Source organism: Ochotona curzoniae, unplaced genomic scaffold (genome assembly GCF_017591425.1).
Source record: "Ochotona curzoniae isolate NIBS_2020 unplaced genomic scaffold, NIBS_Ocur_1.0 scaffold_3835, whole genome shotgun sequence".
Taxonomy (NCBI): domain Eukaryota; kingdom Metazoa; phylum Chordata; class Mammalia; order Lagomorpha; family Ochotonidae; genus Ochotona; species Ochotona curzoniae.
Window position 1 is genome coordinate 22,983,728 of NW_024467114.1, and position 22,518 is coordinate 23,006,245.

Here is a 22,518-nt window from a genome sequence, read left to right on the forward strand (position 1 = left end):
TCAGAGAAGGAAAACTACAGACCTATTTCTCTGATGAACATTGATGCTAAAATTCTCAACAAAATCCTAGCCAATAGAATTCAAAAAATCATCAGACAGATCATTCATCCGGATCAAGTAGGATTCATCCCTGGAATGCAGGGATGGTTCAACATTCGGAAATCCATAAATGTTATAAACCACATCCAAAAACTGCAAAACAAGAACCACATAATAGTTTCAATAGATGCAGAAAAAGCTTTCGACAAAATCCAACACCTCTTCATGCTAAAAACTCTAGCCAAAGTAGGCATAGATGGGAAAATCCACAACATAATCAAAGCAATTTATGAAAAACCCAATGCCAGTATCATACTGAATGGAGAAAAGCTAGAACCCTTCCCACTGCGATCTGGAACAAGACAAGGGTGCCCGCTATCACCACTGCTATTCAACATAGTCCTAGAGGTACTTGCAGAGGCCATAAGACAAGAAAAAGAAATCAAAGGCATACGTATAGGAAACGAAGAAGTCAAGCTTTCACTATATGCAGATGACATAATCCTGTACATAGAAAAACCAGGAGACTCAATACAGAAACTGCTAGAACTTATACGAGAGTTTGGCAGAGTGGCGGGGTACAAAATTAACGAACGAAAATCAACAGCCATAGTGTACGCAAATAACACCAAGATGGAAGAAGATCTAACCAACAGGATACCATTCAAAATAGCAGAGAGAAGTATGAAGTATTTGGGAATAAATTTAACCAAAAGCGTAGGAGACCTATTCGAAGAAAACTACAAACTATTTAAAAAGGAAATTGAACAAAACCTCAAAAGATGGAATAACATCCCGTGCTCCTGGATAGGCAAAATCAATATCATTAAAATGTCTATACTACCACAAGCAATATACATTTTCAACGCAATTCCAATCAAATTGCCCAAAACATTCTTCACGGAACTGGATACAATGATTCAAGAGTTCATCTGGAAACACAAAAAACCACGAATAGCTAGAACCATCCTGAAAAATAAGAAGTTAGCAGGGGGAATCACAATCCCGGACCTCTGGACATACTATAGAGCAGTGGTTATCAAAACAGCCTGGTACTGGCACAAAGACAGAAAGGAAGATCAATGGAATAGAATAGAAGCACCAAAAGGGAACCCACACAAATACAGCCAATTAATCTTTGACAAAAAGACCAATGACAACTCAAGCAAGTGGGAAGGCCTCTTTAGTAAATGTTGTTGGGACAACTGGCTGATAGCCTGTAGAAACAAAAAGATAGACCCACATCTATCACCATACACTAAGATCCAATCTACATGGATAAAAGACCTAAACCTACATCCAGAAACCTTCAAACTCTTGCAGGAAAATGTAGGAAATACCCTGCAAGACCTAGGAGTAGGTTCCGACTTTCTAAGAAGGACACCAAAAGCAATAGCAGTTGAGAACAGAATAAACAAATGGGACCTCATCAAACTAAGAAGCTTCTGTACAGCAAGGGAAACAATCAACAAAGTAAAAAAGCAACCCACAGATTGGGAGAAGATCTTTGCACACGATATAGGCGATAGGGGGCTAATTTCCAGGATATACAAAGAACTTCAAAACAACCAAAAAACCAAAACAAACAAACCACTCAAGAAATGGGCACGGGAAATGGGCAAACATTTCACAAAGGAACAAGTCCAAATGGCAAACAAACATATGAAAAAATGTTCCAGCTCCCTAGCAATAAGGGAAATCCAAATTAAAACATCGATGAGGTACCACCTAACACCAGTAAGATTGGCCCACATAAACAAGAACACCAACGACGCTTGCTGGCGAGGATGCGGGGAAAAGGGAACCCTACTCCACTGCTGGTGGAGCTGCAAATTGGTACAGCCTTTATGGAAATCAGTCTGGAGAACACTCAAACAACTCAAAATCTGCATACCATATGACCCAGCAATAGCACTCCTAGGAATATATCCAAAACACCTGTTTTACGACAAACCAACATGCATCCCTATGTTCATTGCAGCACAATCAGTAATTGCAAAAACATGGAAGCAACCGAAATGCCCATCAGCAGAAGATTGGATAAGAAAGCTTTGGTTCATCTACTCCATGGAATACTACTCAGCTATTAAAAAAAACAAAATGCAGTTCTTTGTGGCTAAATGGGCACAACTGGAAACTATAATGCTAAGGGAAATGAGTGAATCCCAAAAGATTAGATACCACATGTTTGCCTTGATTTAACCTGTAATTTTTTGTTTGGTTGTTGGTTATTTTTTGATCCTGTCATTGATACTGTCTCAACCCAGATGTTTCGAAGAATGGAACTTGCATTATTTTTAACATATTGTCTACCCATTACTATGTCAATTAATTCCATAATGTTGTATATTGATACTGAGGCCTTTTTGGGGCTTTTAACTGACCGGATCTTTACTCTGTTAGACCTATCTTCAGACCATAGAAGGTCTCCCCAAGAGGCCACTGAACTTATCTGGACAATAAGACGCTGAACTTTATGCTAGGCATGTGTTTGCAAGCAATGAATCTCAACTGAACTTGAACTATGGTTATGCAACAAGGTGGAGGAATCCACCATGGGGGGAGGGTTATGGGAGGGGTGGGGGGAATCCCCAGCGCCTATAAAACTGTACTACATAATACAATGTAAGCAACAATAAAAAAAAAAAAATAAATAAAATAAAATAAAAACAAAAAAAAAAAAAAAAGGAAATTACAAATCTAAATATCAATGTAGTTGATACGTTAATAAGGAATAACTCCACATTAATAACTAGCATCGGCATGGAATATGAGTAACCATTAGACTCCACATGACCACATACATATTCAGGACAAGTTTTTTGAGACTTGGTGTTGTAATGTGTGTGAAATTATAAGTTGAGTCTGTGTCAACTAGGACTAAATGCACCATCTAAAAATAAAGCACTAATTCATTGGATTGAGAAAAATGCATATTTAGTTGGCCCTCTAGACCTATAGATTATGATCCATAGATTTAACCAACTATGGATCAAATATTTGAAAAAATACAACAGCTAAATATAAAAAATAATACAAACACTATTTGCATAGTATTTACATTATACAATTTAGTGTAAGTGATGTAGAAATATGTAAGCCATATGTGAATACTAAGCAGTTTTATGTAAGTGACTTGAGCATCAGTAAATTTTGGTATTTGATGACGACTCCTGGAAACAATTCCCTGTTGATTCTCTAGAAAGAAGTATATGTGATGTTCAGGGCTGCTCCTTTAGGAGTCTTGCCTCTGCTGCGTCTAGGGGTACATGACAAATAATACAAGAGTCCTGTCCGCATTTGGAATGCAGCTTTGCATGAGAGAGCAACATAGGCAAATATATTTTTCTCCAAGATGAGTCCACAGAGGTATCATTTGTCAAGGGTAGCAATAACAAAAGGGAAGACGTCACAGGAAGAGAAAATATGGAAGGAAGAGATGCCAGGACAGAGTAAGAAAGGAAAGTGTGTCAGAGTGTTTTCACTGGACCTGAGCCCCTTTGAAATAATATGAAAAAGTGAAGAAAGGAGGGACATGGAGGAAGGGAGGCAGGGAAAGAGAGAGAAGCACTAAATGAAATCTAACATTAACTGGTAATTGATGAGGAAAGACATCCAGGAGATGGATAATAAAGGACCTTCCCCACATTTGTTTTGGGGTGAAAATCTCTTTTTTTGGAAAACAATCCATTGAATTATTAATAATTCATTCTTTTTACATTTAGCCTTAACTATACAGTCATCCTACTAATGGACTTGGTCTAGGAATTCCTAAGATTAGCAAAATCCACAGATGGTCAAGGCCCTTGTATAATGTGGTATAGTGTTAACACATAATCTTGAAATCATGATTTAAATAATGTAAATAATTTTGACTAACTTCCAAAAGCCCCTTGGTCTTGGTCACACAATGCATTCTAGCAATAATTTTTACTATGAATGTTTATTTTTTTTAATTCCAAATAATTTTATATTATTTTGTATGCTTCAAAAGTTTAACAGCAGCTAATTAATCTTTATCGATATATAACCTTGGTCTTACTACCTCAATTTACGTTTTCCATATACTACTTTTATTATTTTAGAGTACTATTTATTTCAACAAATCTTAATCGATTTGTGTAGTAATAACAATACCTGATAGTCACCTAAAACATTTGTATGTATTTACACATTTAATCTTTTAAACAATGTCATCCTGATTTCTATTTTCTTTTCAGAGGGTAAGCAATTTGTCTGAAGTTACACAGACAGAAGCTGCTAGAATAGAGAACTGGGATCTAGACAAGCCGGATGTAGGGTGTATGCATGACCAAGTCTGCACTGGTTTGAGAATATTACTGAAAGTGTAGCAGAGGATCTACTTTGTGAGTTCTTTTATTGGTGAGACTGAATTTATTCTACCCTTAATGTAGAAATGTTTGGCTTGGTATAGAATCATTGGTTTATATACATTTTTTAAAAGGTTTATTTCCTTTTCATTGGAAAGGCAGATTTACACAGAGAGAAGAGTCAGAGAAAAAGATCTTACATCAACTGTTCACGTCCCAAGTGACCACAATGGCTGGAACTGAGCCAATTCGAAGCCAGGATCCAGGAGCTTCTTTTGGGTCTCCCCCACATGGGTGCAGCGTCCCTAGGCTCTGGCGCATTCTCTACTGCTTTCCCAGGCCACAAGCAGGAAGCTGAAAGGGAAGTGGAGCAGTCGGGACATGAACCGGCGCCCATATGGAATCCTGGTGCGTGCAAGGCAAGGATTTACCCACTGAGCCATCGCACTGGGCCCATTTCATATTTTTCCACTTCTAGATTATATTAATTTATTCCCAACTGACGTCATGTTGTTAATAAGATGTTGCATTTTATTTTTACTCTTTGTAAGTGATCAGCTTTCTCTGCTTGAGGATTTAATTCTCCTTTGAACTGCCGCCATATTTTCTCATTTCTAACATTTTGCAATGATTTCTTTAAGTTCTTATTTCATTGAAGTGCTTAGACATCTTAAAAGCAAAGCACAGGGCACAATGGCTTGACTGATCAATCCACCCCTTTAAGGACCTGCATCCCATACGGCACTGGTTCATGTCCCAGCTGCTCTACTTCCCATCCTGCTCTCTGCCTGTGGCCTGGGAAAGCAGTGTAGGATGGCCAAAAGCCTTGGGACCCTGTAGCTACATGGGAGACTCAGAAGAAACTCCTGGTTCCTGGTTTCGTGTCAGCTCACCTCTGGCTGTTACGGCCTCTTGGGGAGCAAACCAGCAGATGGAAGATCTTTCTCTTTGTCTCTATAAATCTGCCTTCTCAATAAAAAGAAATAAGTCTTTAGAAAAAAACAACTATCCTTACAATATTTACTTTAAAGAGGTGTAGGTAGAAAAAATTAGGGGAGTCTAGGTGTGTTCCATTACAGACAGACAGAAATATTAATAGGACAGACAGAAATATTAATAGAAAAAGTGTGGTGAGGGACATAGGGAACCATTTGTATCACTACTTCATGACTTTTGTTTTGCAAATTTAAAACTATTTAAAAGGAAATGCTTAAAAATTTAAAAAATCAAATTGCACTATTAAAGTCCATGGAATGAGAGTCAATTCTACACAGGTTACTGCTTTTAATCTTCATTTGGAATTCTAGTCATGTAAGGTTTTCTTGAGTAATATACTTTTATCTCTATTTATTGATTTATTAGCAACAATATTAGTATATTATTGAGTGTTAACATGCTTTGTGCACTTTTAATTTTGTTACATTAATTAACTCACTTGATGTTCACAGCCTTGTTAAATATATTTTTTCTGAGTTCATGAAAAAAAAATGGAATTAAAAGATAAGTTCGTGGGGGGGGGGTGCTGTGCCATGGCATAGGGAGTTAAGGTACCTGAGACACTGGCATCCCATAGGAGTACTGGTTCACGTCTTGACTACTCTACTTCCAATCTAGCTCCCAGCTAATATACCTGGGAAGGCGGCAGAAGATGACTCAAATGCTTAAGCCCCTGCCGCCCACAAGGAAGACTTGGATGAAGCTCCTGGCTTCTGCTTGTGGAGCAAACCAATGGATATATGTCCTTTTCTTCATCTTTTCATCTTTCACTTTAGCTTTACTTTTCAAATAATAAATAAAATCAATCTATATAAGACAGACTCATTTTGGTACACAAATTTTGAAATGCATCTTGGTTTTTTCATAACATACACTTTCCATGAACTTTTTAAAGATCCCCTATATGCACGAATTTCAAATTTATAACAGGTTTTTTTTTTAAACCTTTAACTCCATTTCCCACAATTTTTGAAGTATCTTTTGTATTTATTCTACTTTTAAAGAAACTCAGGTATTTTGATCTAGATCACATATTTAAATTTTCTTAAATTTATTTCAATAAATATCTGTCAGGGAGGCTGATAGATAATGAGAGAGACAGAGACAAAGAGAGTAAAAGCACATGTGTGTGAGAGGAAGTGAGCTCCTCCGTCCTGGTTCATTCCCCATATGCCTGCAATGGCTGAAGCTGTGCCAGCGTCAGAACCAGAAGACAGGATCTCCCATGTGGATGGTAAGAACCCAACTACTTGAGACACTGTGCTTCTGAGGGTCTGCATTAACAGGAAGTTGGAATCAGGAGCCAGATGAAATCAGAAATCGAACCCAGCCACTCCAGTGCGGGAAGTGGGCATCTTAACCACTAGGTTAAATATCAACTCCTAGGTCACATATTTCATAAGCAGTGACACTAGGTTTTTGTTTTTCTAAAGATTTATTTCTTTTTATTGGAAAAGCAGAATCAGATTTTTGGAGAGAAGGAGAGATAGAGATAAAAATTTTCTGTCTGCTGGTTCATTCCCTGAGTGGTTGCAACAGCTGGAGCTGAGCATACCTGAAGCCAGGAGCCAGGAACTTCTGTGTGGATCATGTGGGTGCAGGGTCCCAAGGCTTTGGTCACTCTCTAATGCTTTCTCAGGCCATAAGCAGGGAGTTGGATGGGAAGTAGAGTAGCCGAGACATATTTTGGGATCCCAGAGCATGCAGGCAATGCAAGGATTTAGCCATCGAGCCATCATATTGGGCCCCAGTAAAACCAGTTTTAATCTGCATCCAGTTCTATCTAGTTCTGCTACAAAATAAAGTTAGCTAATTTAAATGGCTATTTCATACCCTATCAATCTCTGTAACTCTGTACACATATATGTATCTTTGTGAGAAAATGATGTCAAAAGATGATGCTCATTTTGCAAGAACTTTTGGAAGGCCCTGTCTATGTGTATATACATCTGCCTGTCTGTGTACATTCTTCGTTCTCAGACCATCAGCTTTAATCAGTACCTTACCTACCTGTCTACACGTGGCTACAATGACCTGTACTGAGAATGTGAGACATTCCTTTCCAAGTCCAGTCTTTCTCCATCCTGCACTGTGTGTGCCCCACATGGCTGAAATTATTTAACTTCCGTGATACTGGACACCAGCTTGTGTGAAGCCACAGGAGATTGGAACGTATGAAGAGGGCGTTTGGAGTACTGTTTTCCACCTGTCTCCCTGGTGAGTTTTCCATGATTTCCTGCTGGGTAAAGCCAAACTTTCCACACACTGGGCACTCCAAATGCCAGACTGCTCCTTCTTGTGCACCTCCAGCAGTGCCAAGAGTGGCCATATCTCCCTGGTGCTTCTTAACTCATGGTTTATACCATCTTTCGTTAGTTTTGCTAAAGCTTGTTTATACTTCTGTAGATACCATTCACTGTTTCATCAGTTCCACGTACTAACAGGTATATAACAGTGTCTGTCTTAAAGGACTACTTCAAGGATTAAAATAAAGAGAGGGGAAAAGAATAAGGTAATGCATGAAGACACTTGGAATAGTACCTGTCGCACTGCTCTGTGAATGAGCATCTCAAAAGCCTTTCAATGCTGGTATCCTTGGGGCAAATATTTGGTTCAGCAGATAAGATGTTGCTTGGGAATCCTGCATCCCATATTGGGGTGTGTGCTTCAAACCAAGGCTCTACCAGCCTCTTGCTAATTTACAGCCTATGGTTGTGATATGTGATTGCTCAGTTTCTTGGGTCACTGTCACCCATTGTGGGAGACTGGGGCTAAGTCCTAGGTTCCTAACTTTAGGCAGGTCTTGCAGACCGAAAAAAAGTTGATAAAAATTTGTATCTTGCAAATAAAGAAAAAGTAAATACGTAAATAAAAATTAAGCTTCTTTGATCTTCCTCCAAAAGGTAGATTAGGAATGCATAGGTAGGCACAGGGTCCTCTAATGAAATTTGCTCATTCATCTTTCTCTCTTTCTCTACAGCATGTCCCCTAATTTTAAACATGCTAGCCTGAAAGGTTCAAGGGTTGTATAGTTGGCACCTACAGTCGCCTAGGGTATTTCAAAAAGCTAGCAGATAATGGAATTAAAAGACAAGTTTATTTTGGTGCAAAAATTTTTGAACTTCATGCATAGTCTTTTCATATTGCGCAGTTTCTATGAATTTTTTGAAGGGCCATTATTTCCAGTTTGTCACACACCAACTTTGTATCTTATATCTGCTGTTTTTAGAACTTCAGTTAAAAATAAGATGGGAAAAACTATCATCTTATCACCTATTTTAGCAATGTAAAAATATGTGGTATTTCTTGGATATGTCTTCCTTGACCTTCTTGCTTACTTATATCCACTTTTTTTCTTTCTCAGTTTGGCTGTTGTTAAGTACTTTCTCATGCATATCGCATATCTTCTCTTTTTTCAGTCATTTTTCTGCACCAGTTTGTTACTTATTGACTTCAATGTTTCTTCAATTATGCTTTACTTTTATATTAGCATTTTGCTATTATTTTGATTTGTTTAGTGGGAACTTTTTATCCCTAATTTCTCACAGTCTACTTAGATTGTACATTGTACTATTTTACATAAAATATGGAAACCTTATAATCATATTATTCCCTTTCTAGCCTCTATGATATGCCACATCAACTTATGGAATCAAACACACTGTTTTAGGTGAAGAGCGTATTTTAGCATTGCTTACAATACAGGTATGCTGATACTGAATTATTTTGTATAAAAAAACAAATTATCTTTGTTTTGTAAAAAGAAAAAAAACCTTTGTTTTGTCTTTATTGCACCTTTATCCTGAGGGATAAATTTGCTGTGAATAGGATTCTGATTCGTGGTGCTATTTTTTGGTACCCACAGTTTTTAGAAACAAGTTTTTTGATAAATTCAATCATAATTCTCTTGTATTCAATATATCATCCTCCTGTGCCTTTCTTAGCTTTTATTTTTATCATTTTGATTATAACATTGTTCATGCATAGTTTTTTTTGGTGGCTCTCTTCTTCTTGGAGTTTGCTGAGCCACTTGAATCTGGAAATGTAAATTTGTGGGTAAATTAGGGAATGACCCTAACACCACTGTCTATTTTTTTAGTTCTCTGGATCTTTTCCGCTGCAGACAACAACTGCTGTCCCACAGGTTCCTGAAATTCAGATAACCTTTCATATAATTTGTAAATCTGTTTTTCCCAATTCTTCAGGTTTTTGGATAAATTCTCTTGATCTGTATGAAAGTTCATCAAGTCTTTCTTTAATCAATTAGTCATTAAACCCACCCAATATATTTTTAATTTCAGAAATCATAACTTCCATTTACAAAAATTTCACTTCATTCATCTCCATTTCCGTTTTGCTCTTGAGATGCTTCTATTCTCCGTGAGCATATTTTCTTTCACGTAGTTCAGAACAATTAGAATCTTCAAATTCTTAACTGCTAATTCTAACATCCACCTTTTTTCTTACATTTTGTCTTCACTGTCTTTTTTTCTTGCATGGAGATTATATTTTCTTATTTCTTTGCATGGCCAATACATTTGTATTGCACCTAAGCCTTATAAAACCCTATACACACAACTTGGGAAATGTTCCTGCTTGGGATTCTCATTCTTTTATTTTCAAGCTGTTGTCAACTCTCTGTCTTCTGATTTTGCTAGCTAGTGTAACAGCAACTTTCTATGAAAGTTTTAATAATGGTGCCTATCAGAGCCTGCCCTCAGGCAAAATGCTTGTTAAAAACGTGATGCTTAGATTGTACCTTTTTTTTCCCCCAAGTGTTACAACTTCCTCCACTATCTGTCTGCATTTGGCCACTCTCCAGTGCCTGTATGTAGTAGTTTAAACATATTTTATCAAGAGTTTAACAGATATTTCTATGGGGGGGGTAGTCCATTAGTAATAGCCACAATCAGATATTTTATGTTCTACCTGAAAGGAATCTTTACTCCTTATAGATGTACTTAGATGTAATACTCCGTATCTCACTGAGGAGACTCATCCCTAACGGTGATGAATGGTTCTTTATAACTCACTCTTCTCTTTAAGATTCTTTATTTGAAAGAGTGGGAGACAGCAGAATGGATGAGAGGGAGAGAGTGGGAGGAAGAAACACATATATGTAGAGAGAGAGAGAAAGAGAGAGAGAGAGAAGAGACAGTTCATCTGCTTTTTCACTACTCAAGTTGACATCACAACCAAGTATAGGCCAGGACAAAGCCAGGAGCCAAAAACTCCATGTAGTTCTCCCAGGTGGGTGGCTGGGACCTGAATACTTAAGCCATCCTATCCTGCTTTCCCAGGCACATTAACTGGGAGCTGGATGTGAAGCACAGTGCTCAGAATACAAACCAGCACTTTGACAGGCGATTCCAGTGTCAGAAACAGCAACTTAACCAGGTACACCACAACCCCAGCTCCTACAGTGTATCTTTCATTGGTGAGCATTTCTTCCTCATACCCTCTGTTTTTCAAAGCTGAAACTTGCGATGATTTTGCTGTGTTTGCTCATTTTGTAAGATAACAAGAAAGAAGTCGTTAGTCTTATTTGGTTATGTGATGTCTATTTGGAAATTATGGTTTCAATATGTGGGTATAGTTTTGTAATGGATTCCTCTTTTTTTTTTTTTTTTTAATTCTTAATTTATTTTGTTTATCCATCGGGATGTCTGTAAGTGACACCCATGTCTAAAGCACAGATGATTTCTGGAGTGATTTTTGTTCTAAGTGTAGATAGCATTGTTTTTTTTTCTATTTTATTATTATTATTATTATTATGTTATTACATTGCATCATGAGACACAGTTTTACAGGCACTGGGATTCCCCCCTCCCCTCCCCAAAACCCGCTCCCCCCCCATGGTGGATTCTTCCATCTTGTTTAGAGCCTTACAATTTTACAATTCTTTGATGTAGATCAGAAGCAGTCTACTCATATCGATTATTGATTCCTTGATTACTTCACAATATCTTATTGCGTGAGATACAGGTTGTTTGGGGTTGAAATAATATTACTGTTTCAGATTGACATCAACTCATAACAACCACATCAACAACAACACCAACAACATCGACAACAAAGTATATCACCCTGAAAAAAAGTAACACCACTGAATAGCCAACACATGCATGACAAAAAGGAAACACAGAAGTCTCTCGGGAAAAATGGTGCCATCATATACTTCATAAGCACATGATGAATTCTACTAGAGAATAGAGATTATTTGGAAGCAACCAAACTGAAGTAAAAACATCAAAAAACCAGCATAGATTGGACTGTTGGAGTTACCCTTTCCATGTTGGCTATGGATTCCTCTTTTTAATCTATAGTTTTGCAATGGATTCCTCTTTCTAATCTAATCTTCCATTTTAGCCTGCAATTTCACTCCTAATCCATCTCAGCCATTCCTCCTTTCCGCTTCTGAGGTTAATAATGGGTACCTCTCCAGGCTTTCAAATAGCACTTATACTTCCTTCTGCTTATGTTACCGTGTTATTTCAGTGATACCTTTTTTCAGGAGTTAAAGGAAGCTAGTAAATTTGTGGCCTTGGGTCCCTATCTTCTATGAGGAATCATTTGCTGAAATGCATCTCATAAATGCTTAAATACATATTTATGCTAATACTCAGAGTGTTGTGAATGAGTTTTCATTGATCTGTATATATGTGTGTGCCATAAAGCAGCTGTTCACTATGATTCTCCCTAATTCTGGGGAATGGAGAGATTGAGCTCTGTGACTGTCACTGAGGTTCTCTCCTGAAAATGTAGTCAGATGGTGTCCGGGTAAAACTCAGCTCAGAGTTGGACTGCGTAGGATGACAGAGTTGGCTTCTTCATGTAGGAGATAGCTCCAGACCCACCTGCTGGGTGCCTACGTTAGCACCGCTCTGTAGCCTGAGCTAACAGCACGGGAGCTGCCTCACCAGAGAGTGTGTTCTCAGAGACGATGTCTTTAAAGCCAGGAAGCAGCCAGTAAAGGTAGAGGGACTGTCCTAAACTAACACAACTTCACTCCTGCCATATCCTATTGGCCAAACAGCCTATGCAATTCCTCTTTCAAACAAAGTCACTGAGCTTGGAGCAGTTCACAGACATATTGCAGAGCAACTACAGGGGAGTTTACAAAACACATATATGATTACTATATATATATGAACACACACATATATATGTTTTCCTTATTAATTGAACTAGTTTTACTTATTTTCCAGCCCAATATTTTCCTAAATTAACTACATCATTTTTGAAAATGATGAAATGTCATTGATTGTGTAATAAGGCAGATTTCCTCCATTATAATAACATTTACTTATCTCCACTTGAGATTAAAACTGCTGTCCAATTTCTCAGATAATTTTTTCGGATGTCTGGGACAACCTACATGGTTTTAGTGCACCTACTAATTGAATGTCAAGTAAAGCATTTCCTATTGGCAAAGGGATCCCCAGCTTCATTGAGAAGCATTCAATTATATGGAAAACAGATGCTTATTTCTGTCTTATAAAGCTCAATGCAGGTTACGTGGTAATTACTTCGAAGAACAGAATAACAATTTATGTAATCAGCAGGACCCTATAATTACTAATGCATAATTTCTAAACAGCATTTAGCAAAATGAGACCCATACATACACTTTGTAATGAAAAAGACTTGTTTGACACCACACGAAATTAAATTAAAAATTTGCATATTTTCTTCCAGGAAGCACACCAGCTTCAGCTGCTCTAGTTTGCTTCACTAATCCCTGCCTACTTCTAGTTCTGTTATAAGATCATGGAAATAGTGGATCACATTGATGGCTGAGTGGGGGAATTACAGACAGGAGAGAGCCTTCCAATCTCTGCTGTCTAGGATGTGTAGAGTTATTCTGAGATGATTTGCAAGGTTCAGGTAGGCAGTTTGTAACAACTGTTTATGCCAGGGCCATTGCATTTAGGATGTAAGTGCTAGCAGAAAACTTAAAAATTATCTGAACTTCTCTGTGCTCATCTCTATTACTGACAGAAAAACTGAGCCTCAGTAAAACAATTGTCAGAGAATTAAGAGGGTATTCAACAACAGTCTTACTCCTATGTAAATCCATTATACTATAGTGATCAGATCACGTAGATAGTGTTATAAAAGCCATACACTCCATTAATCCCTGAGATACTCAACGTTTCAGTGGCATTGTAAAATTTACACATGCATTTGCATCGCTAGTAGGTTTTGAATGGCACACATGATACATACATGTAGGGTACCTTCTGGAGATAATTTCAGCTCTGTGCAGAGGAAGAAACTTAAGTATCAGTTGTTTACATTCTCTTTCTGAAAGACCAGTGATACAATGACATACTGTGATGAATTCTTACCTGTGGTTCCTGAAGTCAGGTCAGGACCATTACCACTGTCTTCCTCAAAGCTCTGGACCTAGGATATCAAAATTCATCGATCTCATTAGAAATTTTTCATAATAAATTCACTTCATTTAATTAACACCCAGTGAGTATATACTGGCTACTAACACATGGGTTCCTGAATGCAGAGAGATGACAGTTGGCTGAGAGGAGGTGGTAATGATGAGGTGCCCATATGAATGAGGGAATTATGGAAGTTGAGGATGGGAGAAGATCAGTTATGGTGGGAGAGTGCAGGTCCTTCTAGAAGATGTGTTTCGGAACTAAATTTAAATACTAATAAAACATTAGCATTATAATTTTGTTCTGCTACAAAAAACTTTAAATACATTTGAAAAAGGTGAGTTGACTGTGATTTGATTTGTGAAATGTGAGAAAATTCTGTTGGTACATAGAAGTGTCTAAAGAGAATTTGACTTCTAAATTGATCAAGCATATTTTCAAAATTTCCTTTAAGATACTACTTTATAATGAAAATAAAATTATCAAAATAAAATGACTATTTCTTTAAAAACAGTAATATATCATATTACAGAAATGCAGTAGAAAAAGGTGAGAAAACAGTTACTATTAACATGCTCAAAGTGTTTCCTTACAGCTTCTCTTTGCATACATTTATTCTGGTTGCACTTATGTTGTCAACTTTTTCCCCATATCTTAAAATTTCTTCAAAAACACCAACTGTGATGACTGCACGATAGACTGTACTTTGAAGGCATCACGGGTCTTCAAAATGTTCATGGGAAACACAGATTATGAAAAAAAACTGCATGGATTCCAAAAATTTTCTGAATCAAATTCATCTTTTCATTTCATTTCTCTATAAACCTTTTGAAGTACCACTGCACATTAATTTGCTTCATAATTCTACTGTTGGAATATTTTCTGAATTTTACAAATAGAAATTATGCAGACATGAATATCATGTACGTGAACTTCTTCTTTCCTTCTTTGGTTTTGCTTCCAAAAAATGTCAGAATATTGAGAGTTGTATCAAGTGACATGAGCATGTGGCACATATGACCCCCAAATGACCTTGAACTCTTGAACAAATTTAGAAGAACATGATGATGCAAGAAATTTTTGTTTCCTCTTTTCAATCCTTCATCCTTTTTCAAAGAAATTACTTTACCCTTAGAAGTAATTAATCATACTTTCTACCATTATTTTCACTGGTTTTGCTAGCTCAAGCAAGTGTGATTTCAAGTTTTAGTAAGAAAAATTCTTTGTTGTGAGCATTGTCATCATGGGGAAAAATCTATGAATTACAATATCAAGCATGCTTCTGCCTATTAAGTAAAGAATAAAAGCAAAAAAAGCCCAACTTAAAGCAAATGGTATATTCCTAGATTATTCTACTTGAGCCAAACCTGTCAATAAAAATCAAGCAATTATGACATGATTGAAATTTTTGGTGTTAAAATGTTCTCATGACTTCTAGAGAACACAATCTTCACACAAGCATGAAGCGTAAAGATTATTGTGACTACAAGAAGGCATCCAACTTGACTTTGCAATTGCACAAATTTCACAAGTATTAAATTTAGTATGTCTGGGAGTTTTAAAAGGAACGAAGGAGCTGACTCAATTTTACTAAGAAAGATAAACACAAAATATGCTGATCTTTGCATTAAAAGTCTATGCACAGTTTTGTGGGAATCATAATTTTGGGAAGTGGCCAATATTGCCAAATTTAGCATTTAGTCTGACTTTAGGGAAAACATTATGGATTATTATGAAAGCAAAATTTAACCAATCATAGCTGAAATTCTGATGGCTTGGTATTTAAGTACATTGGCGCATGTTTTATCTTTTAAAAGCCATGGAAAACTGCCAATTTCACTGTTATTTTTCCTTTCCTATAATTGGATTTTTATATTTGCCATTGGAAACTAAGTATTTAATCTGGCATTGACTGCTGTTTCAGTTGAAATCTACCTACACTTCATTTACTCACCCAGGGATATGGAATGAATATCTTTCCTCAGTGACAATGTAATAGTTTATATGTACATTTCATAAAAACAAAATTCAAGTATTCAGTTCTTGTTAAATCTGAGTTTTAGGGCTGACTCTGCTCTACCTACACAGGCAGCCTCTCACACACCTACAAGCCGAGGAGAATGCTAAAAGAACACCATAAGCAACATTGTCTATGAAGTCTGATAATAATTCTAATTTTCTATAGAAGCTGTCCACAGATTATATTAGCATTAAGCACTATTTTTAATGTTACTCTTCTATCTGTACATACTATCTGACAGCATCTCTGAACTCATTCACCAAATATTTGCTTGGTGCTTAAAATCTGACAAAGGCTTATGAGAGAGGTTTGGGAGGTCGTAACTCGCCTGAATGTAGCCCTTCCTCCTCATGTAAATATCAATACATAGGTTCTTTTTAATTAAATTAACTGTCACATAAAAGTACTGAAAATGCTCTGGGAAAGGACTTTTTTTTTCTTATTCACTTATGTGATTTTTGACATATGTTGATCCTTGTATCATCTCCTTGTAATTATCCCTTTGATTTATATTAAATAAGAGAGCTATCAGTAAGCGAACTCCCAATTCCAGTTGCCATTGTAAATACAGAAACGTGTGGAAACTTGTACAGGTTTTCATGGCATAAAAGGAGCCTGAAATGTGCGGGTGGGGATGTCATCCAAATGAAGACGAAAATTAGTGATAATGAGTGAGGGGCAGATAGAGCAGAGAATCTGTGTGAAATGGGGTCAAGCGCTGCAAATGTCAATAATCCTAAAACAAACACACAAACAGCCTACTAGCCGCTAAAGTCAAAACCAACTTCAAATCCTCATGGATTCATCCATGGCCCTGCATTAGGCATTGTGGGAAACTACTGGGAGATGCCATTGATACATGCACAGTTTCCAACACAAGGAGGTCTCTGCGAAAACCATAAGAAAATGGAGGATGTGTAGTGCAAAATTTCACTGAGTGGAAAATCATTGATCTGATTTTCAAGGAAAAGGAAAATTTAGAGACAGAAAATATAATGAAATGTAAAATAAAACATTGAGCAAAAGCAACATTAGAAAAGACCCTTAGATTTAACTGTGGAGTGATATGGCAATGATTGTTTTCCTGAATGAAGCAACCAGGTTGACTTTGAGTGTCCTTAACTACATTGAATTGGAACAACAAAATTCAATGCTGTGAGGCTGAAAGATGGAATAAATGTGGGCAGGAAGACAAATAATTGTATGATGTAGGTTATGTTTCTCAGGAAGTTGACCATTTAGGCACAGCACTGACCTCTTCCATTTCGTAGGAGTCTAGTTGCTTATCCATAAGACAAGCCCAGTTCTTGAACTGATTATAGTGATTCAAGTTCTCCTTCCGCATTCTCTCTTTGGCTGACCCTTCAAACCCACAAGAAGGAGAAATCTGCTTGGCCTGCTGGAGTGAGTGTGGCCACTGCTTGCCAAGAAGTCTTTGGGAAGGATGGCAAGTTATCCTGTTTTCATTGGCTTGGGGAGGTTGATTTTCTGCTGAAGGAGACACATGGGTTTGTCTGTTTGAAGCAGCTGAAAGCTCTGCTCCACATGCTTCTGGTTTTGCAGAGGGAGTGAAAAAATTGTCCTTCCTCCGGAAAGATTCTGGAGCTTCTGCGTTGTAGTTCCTCTCAATGGTCTGTCTTGAAGTTCTCCTTGTAAGGTTCTCCATTCTTCTCTGAGGCACTTCCATCCCACTCACTGAGGTTCCCTGCACATTCCACCCTCCAGATTTCTCCTGTGTTTTGTTCTGTGGGATGGCAACGTCATTCAGCAAAGATGAGAAGGCATTGGTCACATGGTTCAATATTTCCAGCTGTTGGAAACGGCCTGAACAACACAAGAAACACAATTTCTAGACTAGCTCTTGTCAATAAAACTGTGTCAATGTAGGGAATAAGGCACTAAAAACTGGAGAGTTGGTTAATATGTAATATTTAAGCTGGAAGAATTTTCAGTCCTTGAAATAGGAGTCCTTCATACTATCTGCCACTATGATTGTGAAATATGATTTTCCTATACAATGAGATATTACCATGCTATGGGAATAGCTTTCATATTTACTGAAACTATACACACAGATGTGTATATATGTGTGTACACATATACATACACAAACACACATGTATATGAATGTATATGAATATACATGTATATGTATATACACACATGTATATGAATATACACACATATATATCAAAAAGAAGATATTTCCAGAAGCTCAAAAAATAAAATCAAGAAATAAATTTGATACAAAAATGTTTTAAATCAATGATATAGCTTTTCATATTCATATTTATTTCTCAGGAACTTTTTGGGGACCTCAACTATGTTGTATAATAATAACTATATATAGGAATATATAATTTCACATAAGAGTAGTTTTTATGTCACTCCAATAAAAATTGTAGGTATGAGAAGATCTACATGAGAAAACTTCAAATAGTTCATGGAAATGGAATAAAAAATTTATTTTATGCCCCCAAAAATGTGGAGGGCAGGAGTGTGGCACAGAAAGTTAGGCCACTTCTTGGGATACCCACTTCTCACATCAGAGTGCTACTTGAAATCTTGACTATACTCTGCTTCTGATCCAGCTTCCTGCTAACGCATCTGGGAGGCAGTAAATAATGGCTCAAGTAATGGAGACCCTGCATCCATACAGGATACCTAGCAAACCAGGCGGAGTTCCTGCCTCCTGGCTTGAGGCCGGTCTAGCCCCAGCTATTGCTAGGATCTGAGGATTGAACCAGTGGATACAAATTCTGTCTGTTTTTCTCGCTTTCTTTAGCTTCTATTACTGGGCCTTTGAAACAAATAACTCCTCCAAAATTAGTTTTTCATAATGTATACTTTCACAGATTTTCTAAAAACCCACTGTATGTGTACACATACTTGTATTATGCTGTGAAAGTGAGCCCAGTTCTGTCAATATGAGGTTACCTTCATATGTATTCCTCCATAGATGTATGCAGTAGATACCTTTCATCATCTTGACCTATTCTGTACCAGAGTGTGAAAAGATTACTGTATATGAAACCAGCTGGCCAGAATCCAAATCCCAGGTCAACCAGTCAGTGCAAGTGTGATTTTTGAAGTAAATAAATTCACAGATACAAAATGTGTAGCTGATTGTCAGGCACATGGCAAACAGTCACTCTTTTCCTCTTTTTTATGGATCACTTGCATCTGTTGTGAACATCAAAGCAAGGGTGTAAAAGTACATACTTTGTAATTATTAGTTTCTACAATACTGATTTATAAAAGAAGAGAACATATTGTTCTCAGTCTTTCAACAGAAGAAATTCATTAATATGACTTATCTGTCTTTTAAAACAAACCAACCCCCGAACTTGGGAAACTTTCTGGATTATTTGGTCTCAATTATTTTGATAATATGTATTAAATTAATTAGCTTACTGGAGAGATCAAAAGTTGCAAAGACTAATTCAGGGACATGCAGGCAGTTTCAACAAAGTAATTAAGAAATTTTGCTATCTGAAGACAGTAAAACAATGACAAAAGGAAACAGGACATTTGTTTTTTAACACATGGCCTTTTCCCAATCCCAGGGTTGCATAAGTCAGCAATGGCCAAGGGACATAGAGGTGGGCAAGAATGTTCTCCTCTGTTCTATTATCTGTTGTACCATCAGAGCAACACTTGTGAGTATATGGAGCATTTTCCTATATCTACCTGTTTCTTTCACATGAAATGTGAAGATTTTGACTAATCATCCTTTTACTCCAAGCATTATGATGGATTTCTCACAGATAATTCTGCTATTCTTTCACAGCCCAGACAAACTCTTGGATTCTGGATGTTTGGAAATGATTCTACTTCTTCCCTAAGTTAAGCTTCAGTTGAAATTAAATCTCTTTAGTGAACCAGAAGACATGATTGAATCATAACTCAACTTTTATGATTGCCTTATACCCAATCCATAGTAGGTTTTATACTTAAACAAATCCTGTCTATGAATTGGCACAGTCCATCTAGAGAACTCTGAAATGTGAAACAAGTGGGAAGTTTTGCCTGTGGGTAGACTGAACAATGAAACAATTGATTCTTATTATGAACTATGAACCTTTTATATTGACTTTGAGTGAGACATAATTTTCCTTTCTCTCCTTTGGACAGCCAATCAATTTTCTTCTTTTAATGCCTTTTCAATATGGTCAAATTTGTGGTGATACACAGAGATATCAAGGAATAAGTTGCTTCTATTTTAACCTGATGTAATAAAGAGATAGGTACAACTGCAATCAGGTTCACCATGACTCTGTTCTTCTTTCCTTCCTTTATTCCTTCTTTCTTTATTTGTTTATCTGAGAGGCAGAGACACATAAAGATAGAGAGCACCAGTACACTGGTTCACGCCTTAAATGCCTAGTACCTAGAAATTCAAACCAGGTTTCCCACATGGGTATCAGGGACCCAACTACTTAAGCAATAAGAGATGCACAATGGCAGGAAACTGGAATTAGGAGTGGATCCAAATCTCAAACTCAGGGACTCTGATACAGAACAGAGACACCCTGATCAGCATCTCAACTGCCAGGCCACATATCTGCCCCAGTTACACCGTGGTTTAAGCTCAACAGTCACTTATTGCCAGTGTTGAAATGTGAATACCACCATGTCCTTACTTACCAAATATACTAGGATTCTCAACATCCACGCGCTGCTTTTGAGCCTCAAGAAAAACACGGGTGTTGATTCCCCTGGCTGCTGAGCCACTCTCGAGAAACCTGGCTGGGATTTGCGCACAGATGTCTGGCTCATCAGTCCCAAAGCCCAGATCCAAGAGAATCTCTACTGGATCTTTTTCCCAAAATTCCAGCCATTCGGGAATGCTGCAATAAAAAATATGAAAGTTTTATCCAATTCACTTAGCCAAAAGCCACTTCCTAAAATCACTTCAACCATTCAGTCTTCTGCAAATTCAGCGTAGGAACAACCTGACTAGGCAAATAGATGCAAATGCATTAGAGTTTACATAAAAGCAGACTTTATAAACTTCAGGGAAAATGGATTAAAATATTAAGCTTGTTTTGGTGAAAAAAAAATGAAATGCAGTCACATGAGAGGTTTTCAAAAATTCACAAAAGGCACATAGTTGGAAAAACTACAGATTTCAAAATTCATCCCAACAAAATAAACTCATTTTCTAATTCTGTTTTCCATAAACATTTCAAGTTCTCTTGTACACTTATTTAAGGGACAGGTCACAGCTACAGGGACTGTTTTCTTATACTTCATCTATGAAATCAAGAGCCTCTTTATGTCTATTTCTATTTCACAGTAGCAAATTTACGTTAGGACAGGGAGAGTGTGGGGCAGGAACTAGAGATGGTACACTGATGATCACAGTATTGGCAAGAAAGGGAAAGGAAAAGCTATTCATAGTAGACTAAGGGAATTTTTGCGTATGTCTGACACCATGACATAAAACTAAAAGCTAATGATACTCTTTTTTTTCTTATTTTTCATTATTATTATTATCATTTTATTATACAGTTCAATAGGCCCTGGGATTTCCCTTACTCTCTCCCTAAAACCCCCACACCAAACTGAGTTTCCCTGTATTATTATTGTAGTATAGTTCTTCATAAACAGTTATAAGTCCATCATTGTGGGCATGGACAATGGCAGAGTCCAACATCCTACTGTTAAGATATAGTAAACACTTTCATTGGGAGTCCATCTTTGATCTGTAAGTAGAGATGCATACTACATTGTATCCTCACATCTGGTTATGGTAGTCTCCATTACACAGTTACTATACATTCCATTAAGTGAAAAGCCACAAAGCAAAATCAAAACCAGGAAGAGAAAAAAAGAAATTAAAAATGCCATAAAGTTAAATAACATGCTGCTGAATGACTAATGTCTCACTGAAGAAATGAAAAATAAAATAAAAAACCTTCTTGATTGAAATGATGCTGCTGTATGATCTATGAGTCAGTGATGAATTTAGTCAGAAGAAAATGTATTGAAGAGATGAAACTAAAAAAAAAAAATCCATGAGATGTAGTTTCCATTGATATTTGTTGGTAGATATGTCTGCTGTAGGCACAAATAGATGGGCTTTGTTTTTCTTTTTATTCTGGTCTACTAATTTATAACATTTGGTATTTTTATGATGCTTTGACATGCTTAATGACAGACCAAGTGGTATATTTTCATGGCCATGAGACTGTGGCCTTTGCGGGTAAGCACTATTCTTTCCATTTTGGTGTCATGGACACCTGGGACGGAGTTGAAAACATGGCAGATATTCCATAAATATTCAGCTGGAGGAATCCTCAGCTGCACAAACCTATTTGGACATGATCAAGTACAGACCACAAAGATGAATGCTTACCAGTAACGATTTCAAGTCCCCAAGGAGGATTCAAACACACTCTGGCTTTGTTGAGGAGAAGACAGAGGATTTGGTTGAGAAATGAAAATGCCTTAGTCAAACTGATCAAGTCTGGTTTGGTACTTCAAATGGTAAGTCTGTTAGCTGGAAATTATATTTACGTTGACCAACTCATCTCACAATTACTGAATCTCTCATGGGTTCCTCTGGTACAGACTTTTGTAAGCTTATAAGATCTGGTGGAATCAGAATTTCTAATAAGGTTCCACCAGCTTATTTAAGATGGTTTAGATAGCCTTACTTTCATGGGTTGGGTGTTGCAGAACAAATTGGCGAATCTGTCACTTGAGAAGTCTGCATGCCACATACAGT

General features: G+C 37.1%; 1 protein-coding gene across 1 annotated transcript in view; it reads right to left on the reverse strand.

Annotated features, from left to right (window-relative positions):
- The window catches only part of ITPRID1 (ITPR interacting domain containing 1), a 71,958-nt gene that overhangs the window by 29,908 nt on the left and 19,532 nt on the right, over positions 1–22,518 (reverse strand). The window contains exons 6-8 of the mRNA XM_040964516.1: positions 20,433–20,635; positions 17,041–17,609; positions 13,718–13,775 (exon numbers count right to left, since the gene is read on the reverse strand). Of these exons, the coding sequence (XP_040820450.1) occupies positions 13,718–13,775; positions 17,041–17,609; positions 20,433–20,635 (830 nt within the window). The remainder of the gene's footprint in view (positions 1–13,717; positions 13,776–17,040; positions 17,610–20,432; positions 20,636–22,518) is intronic.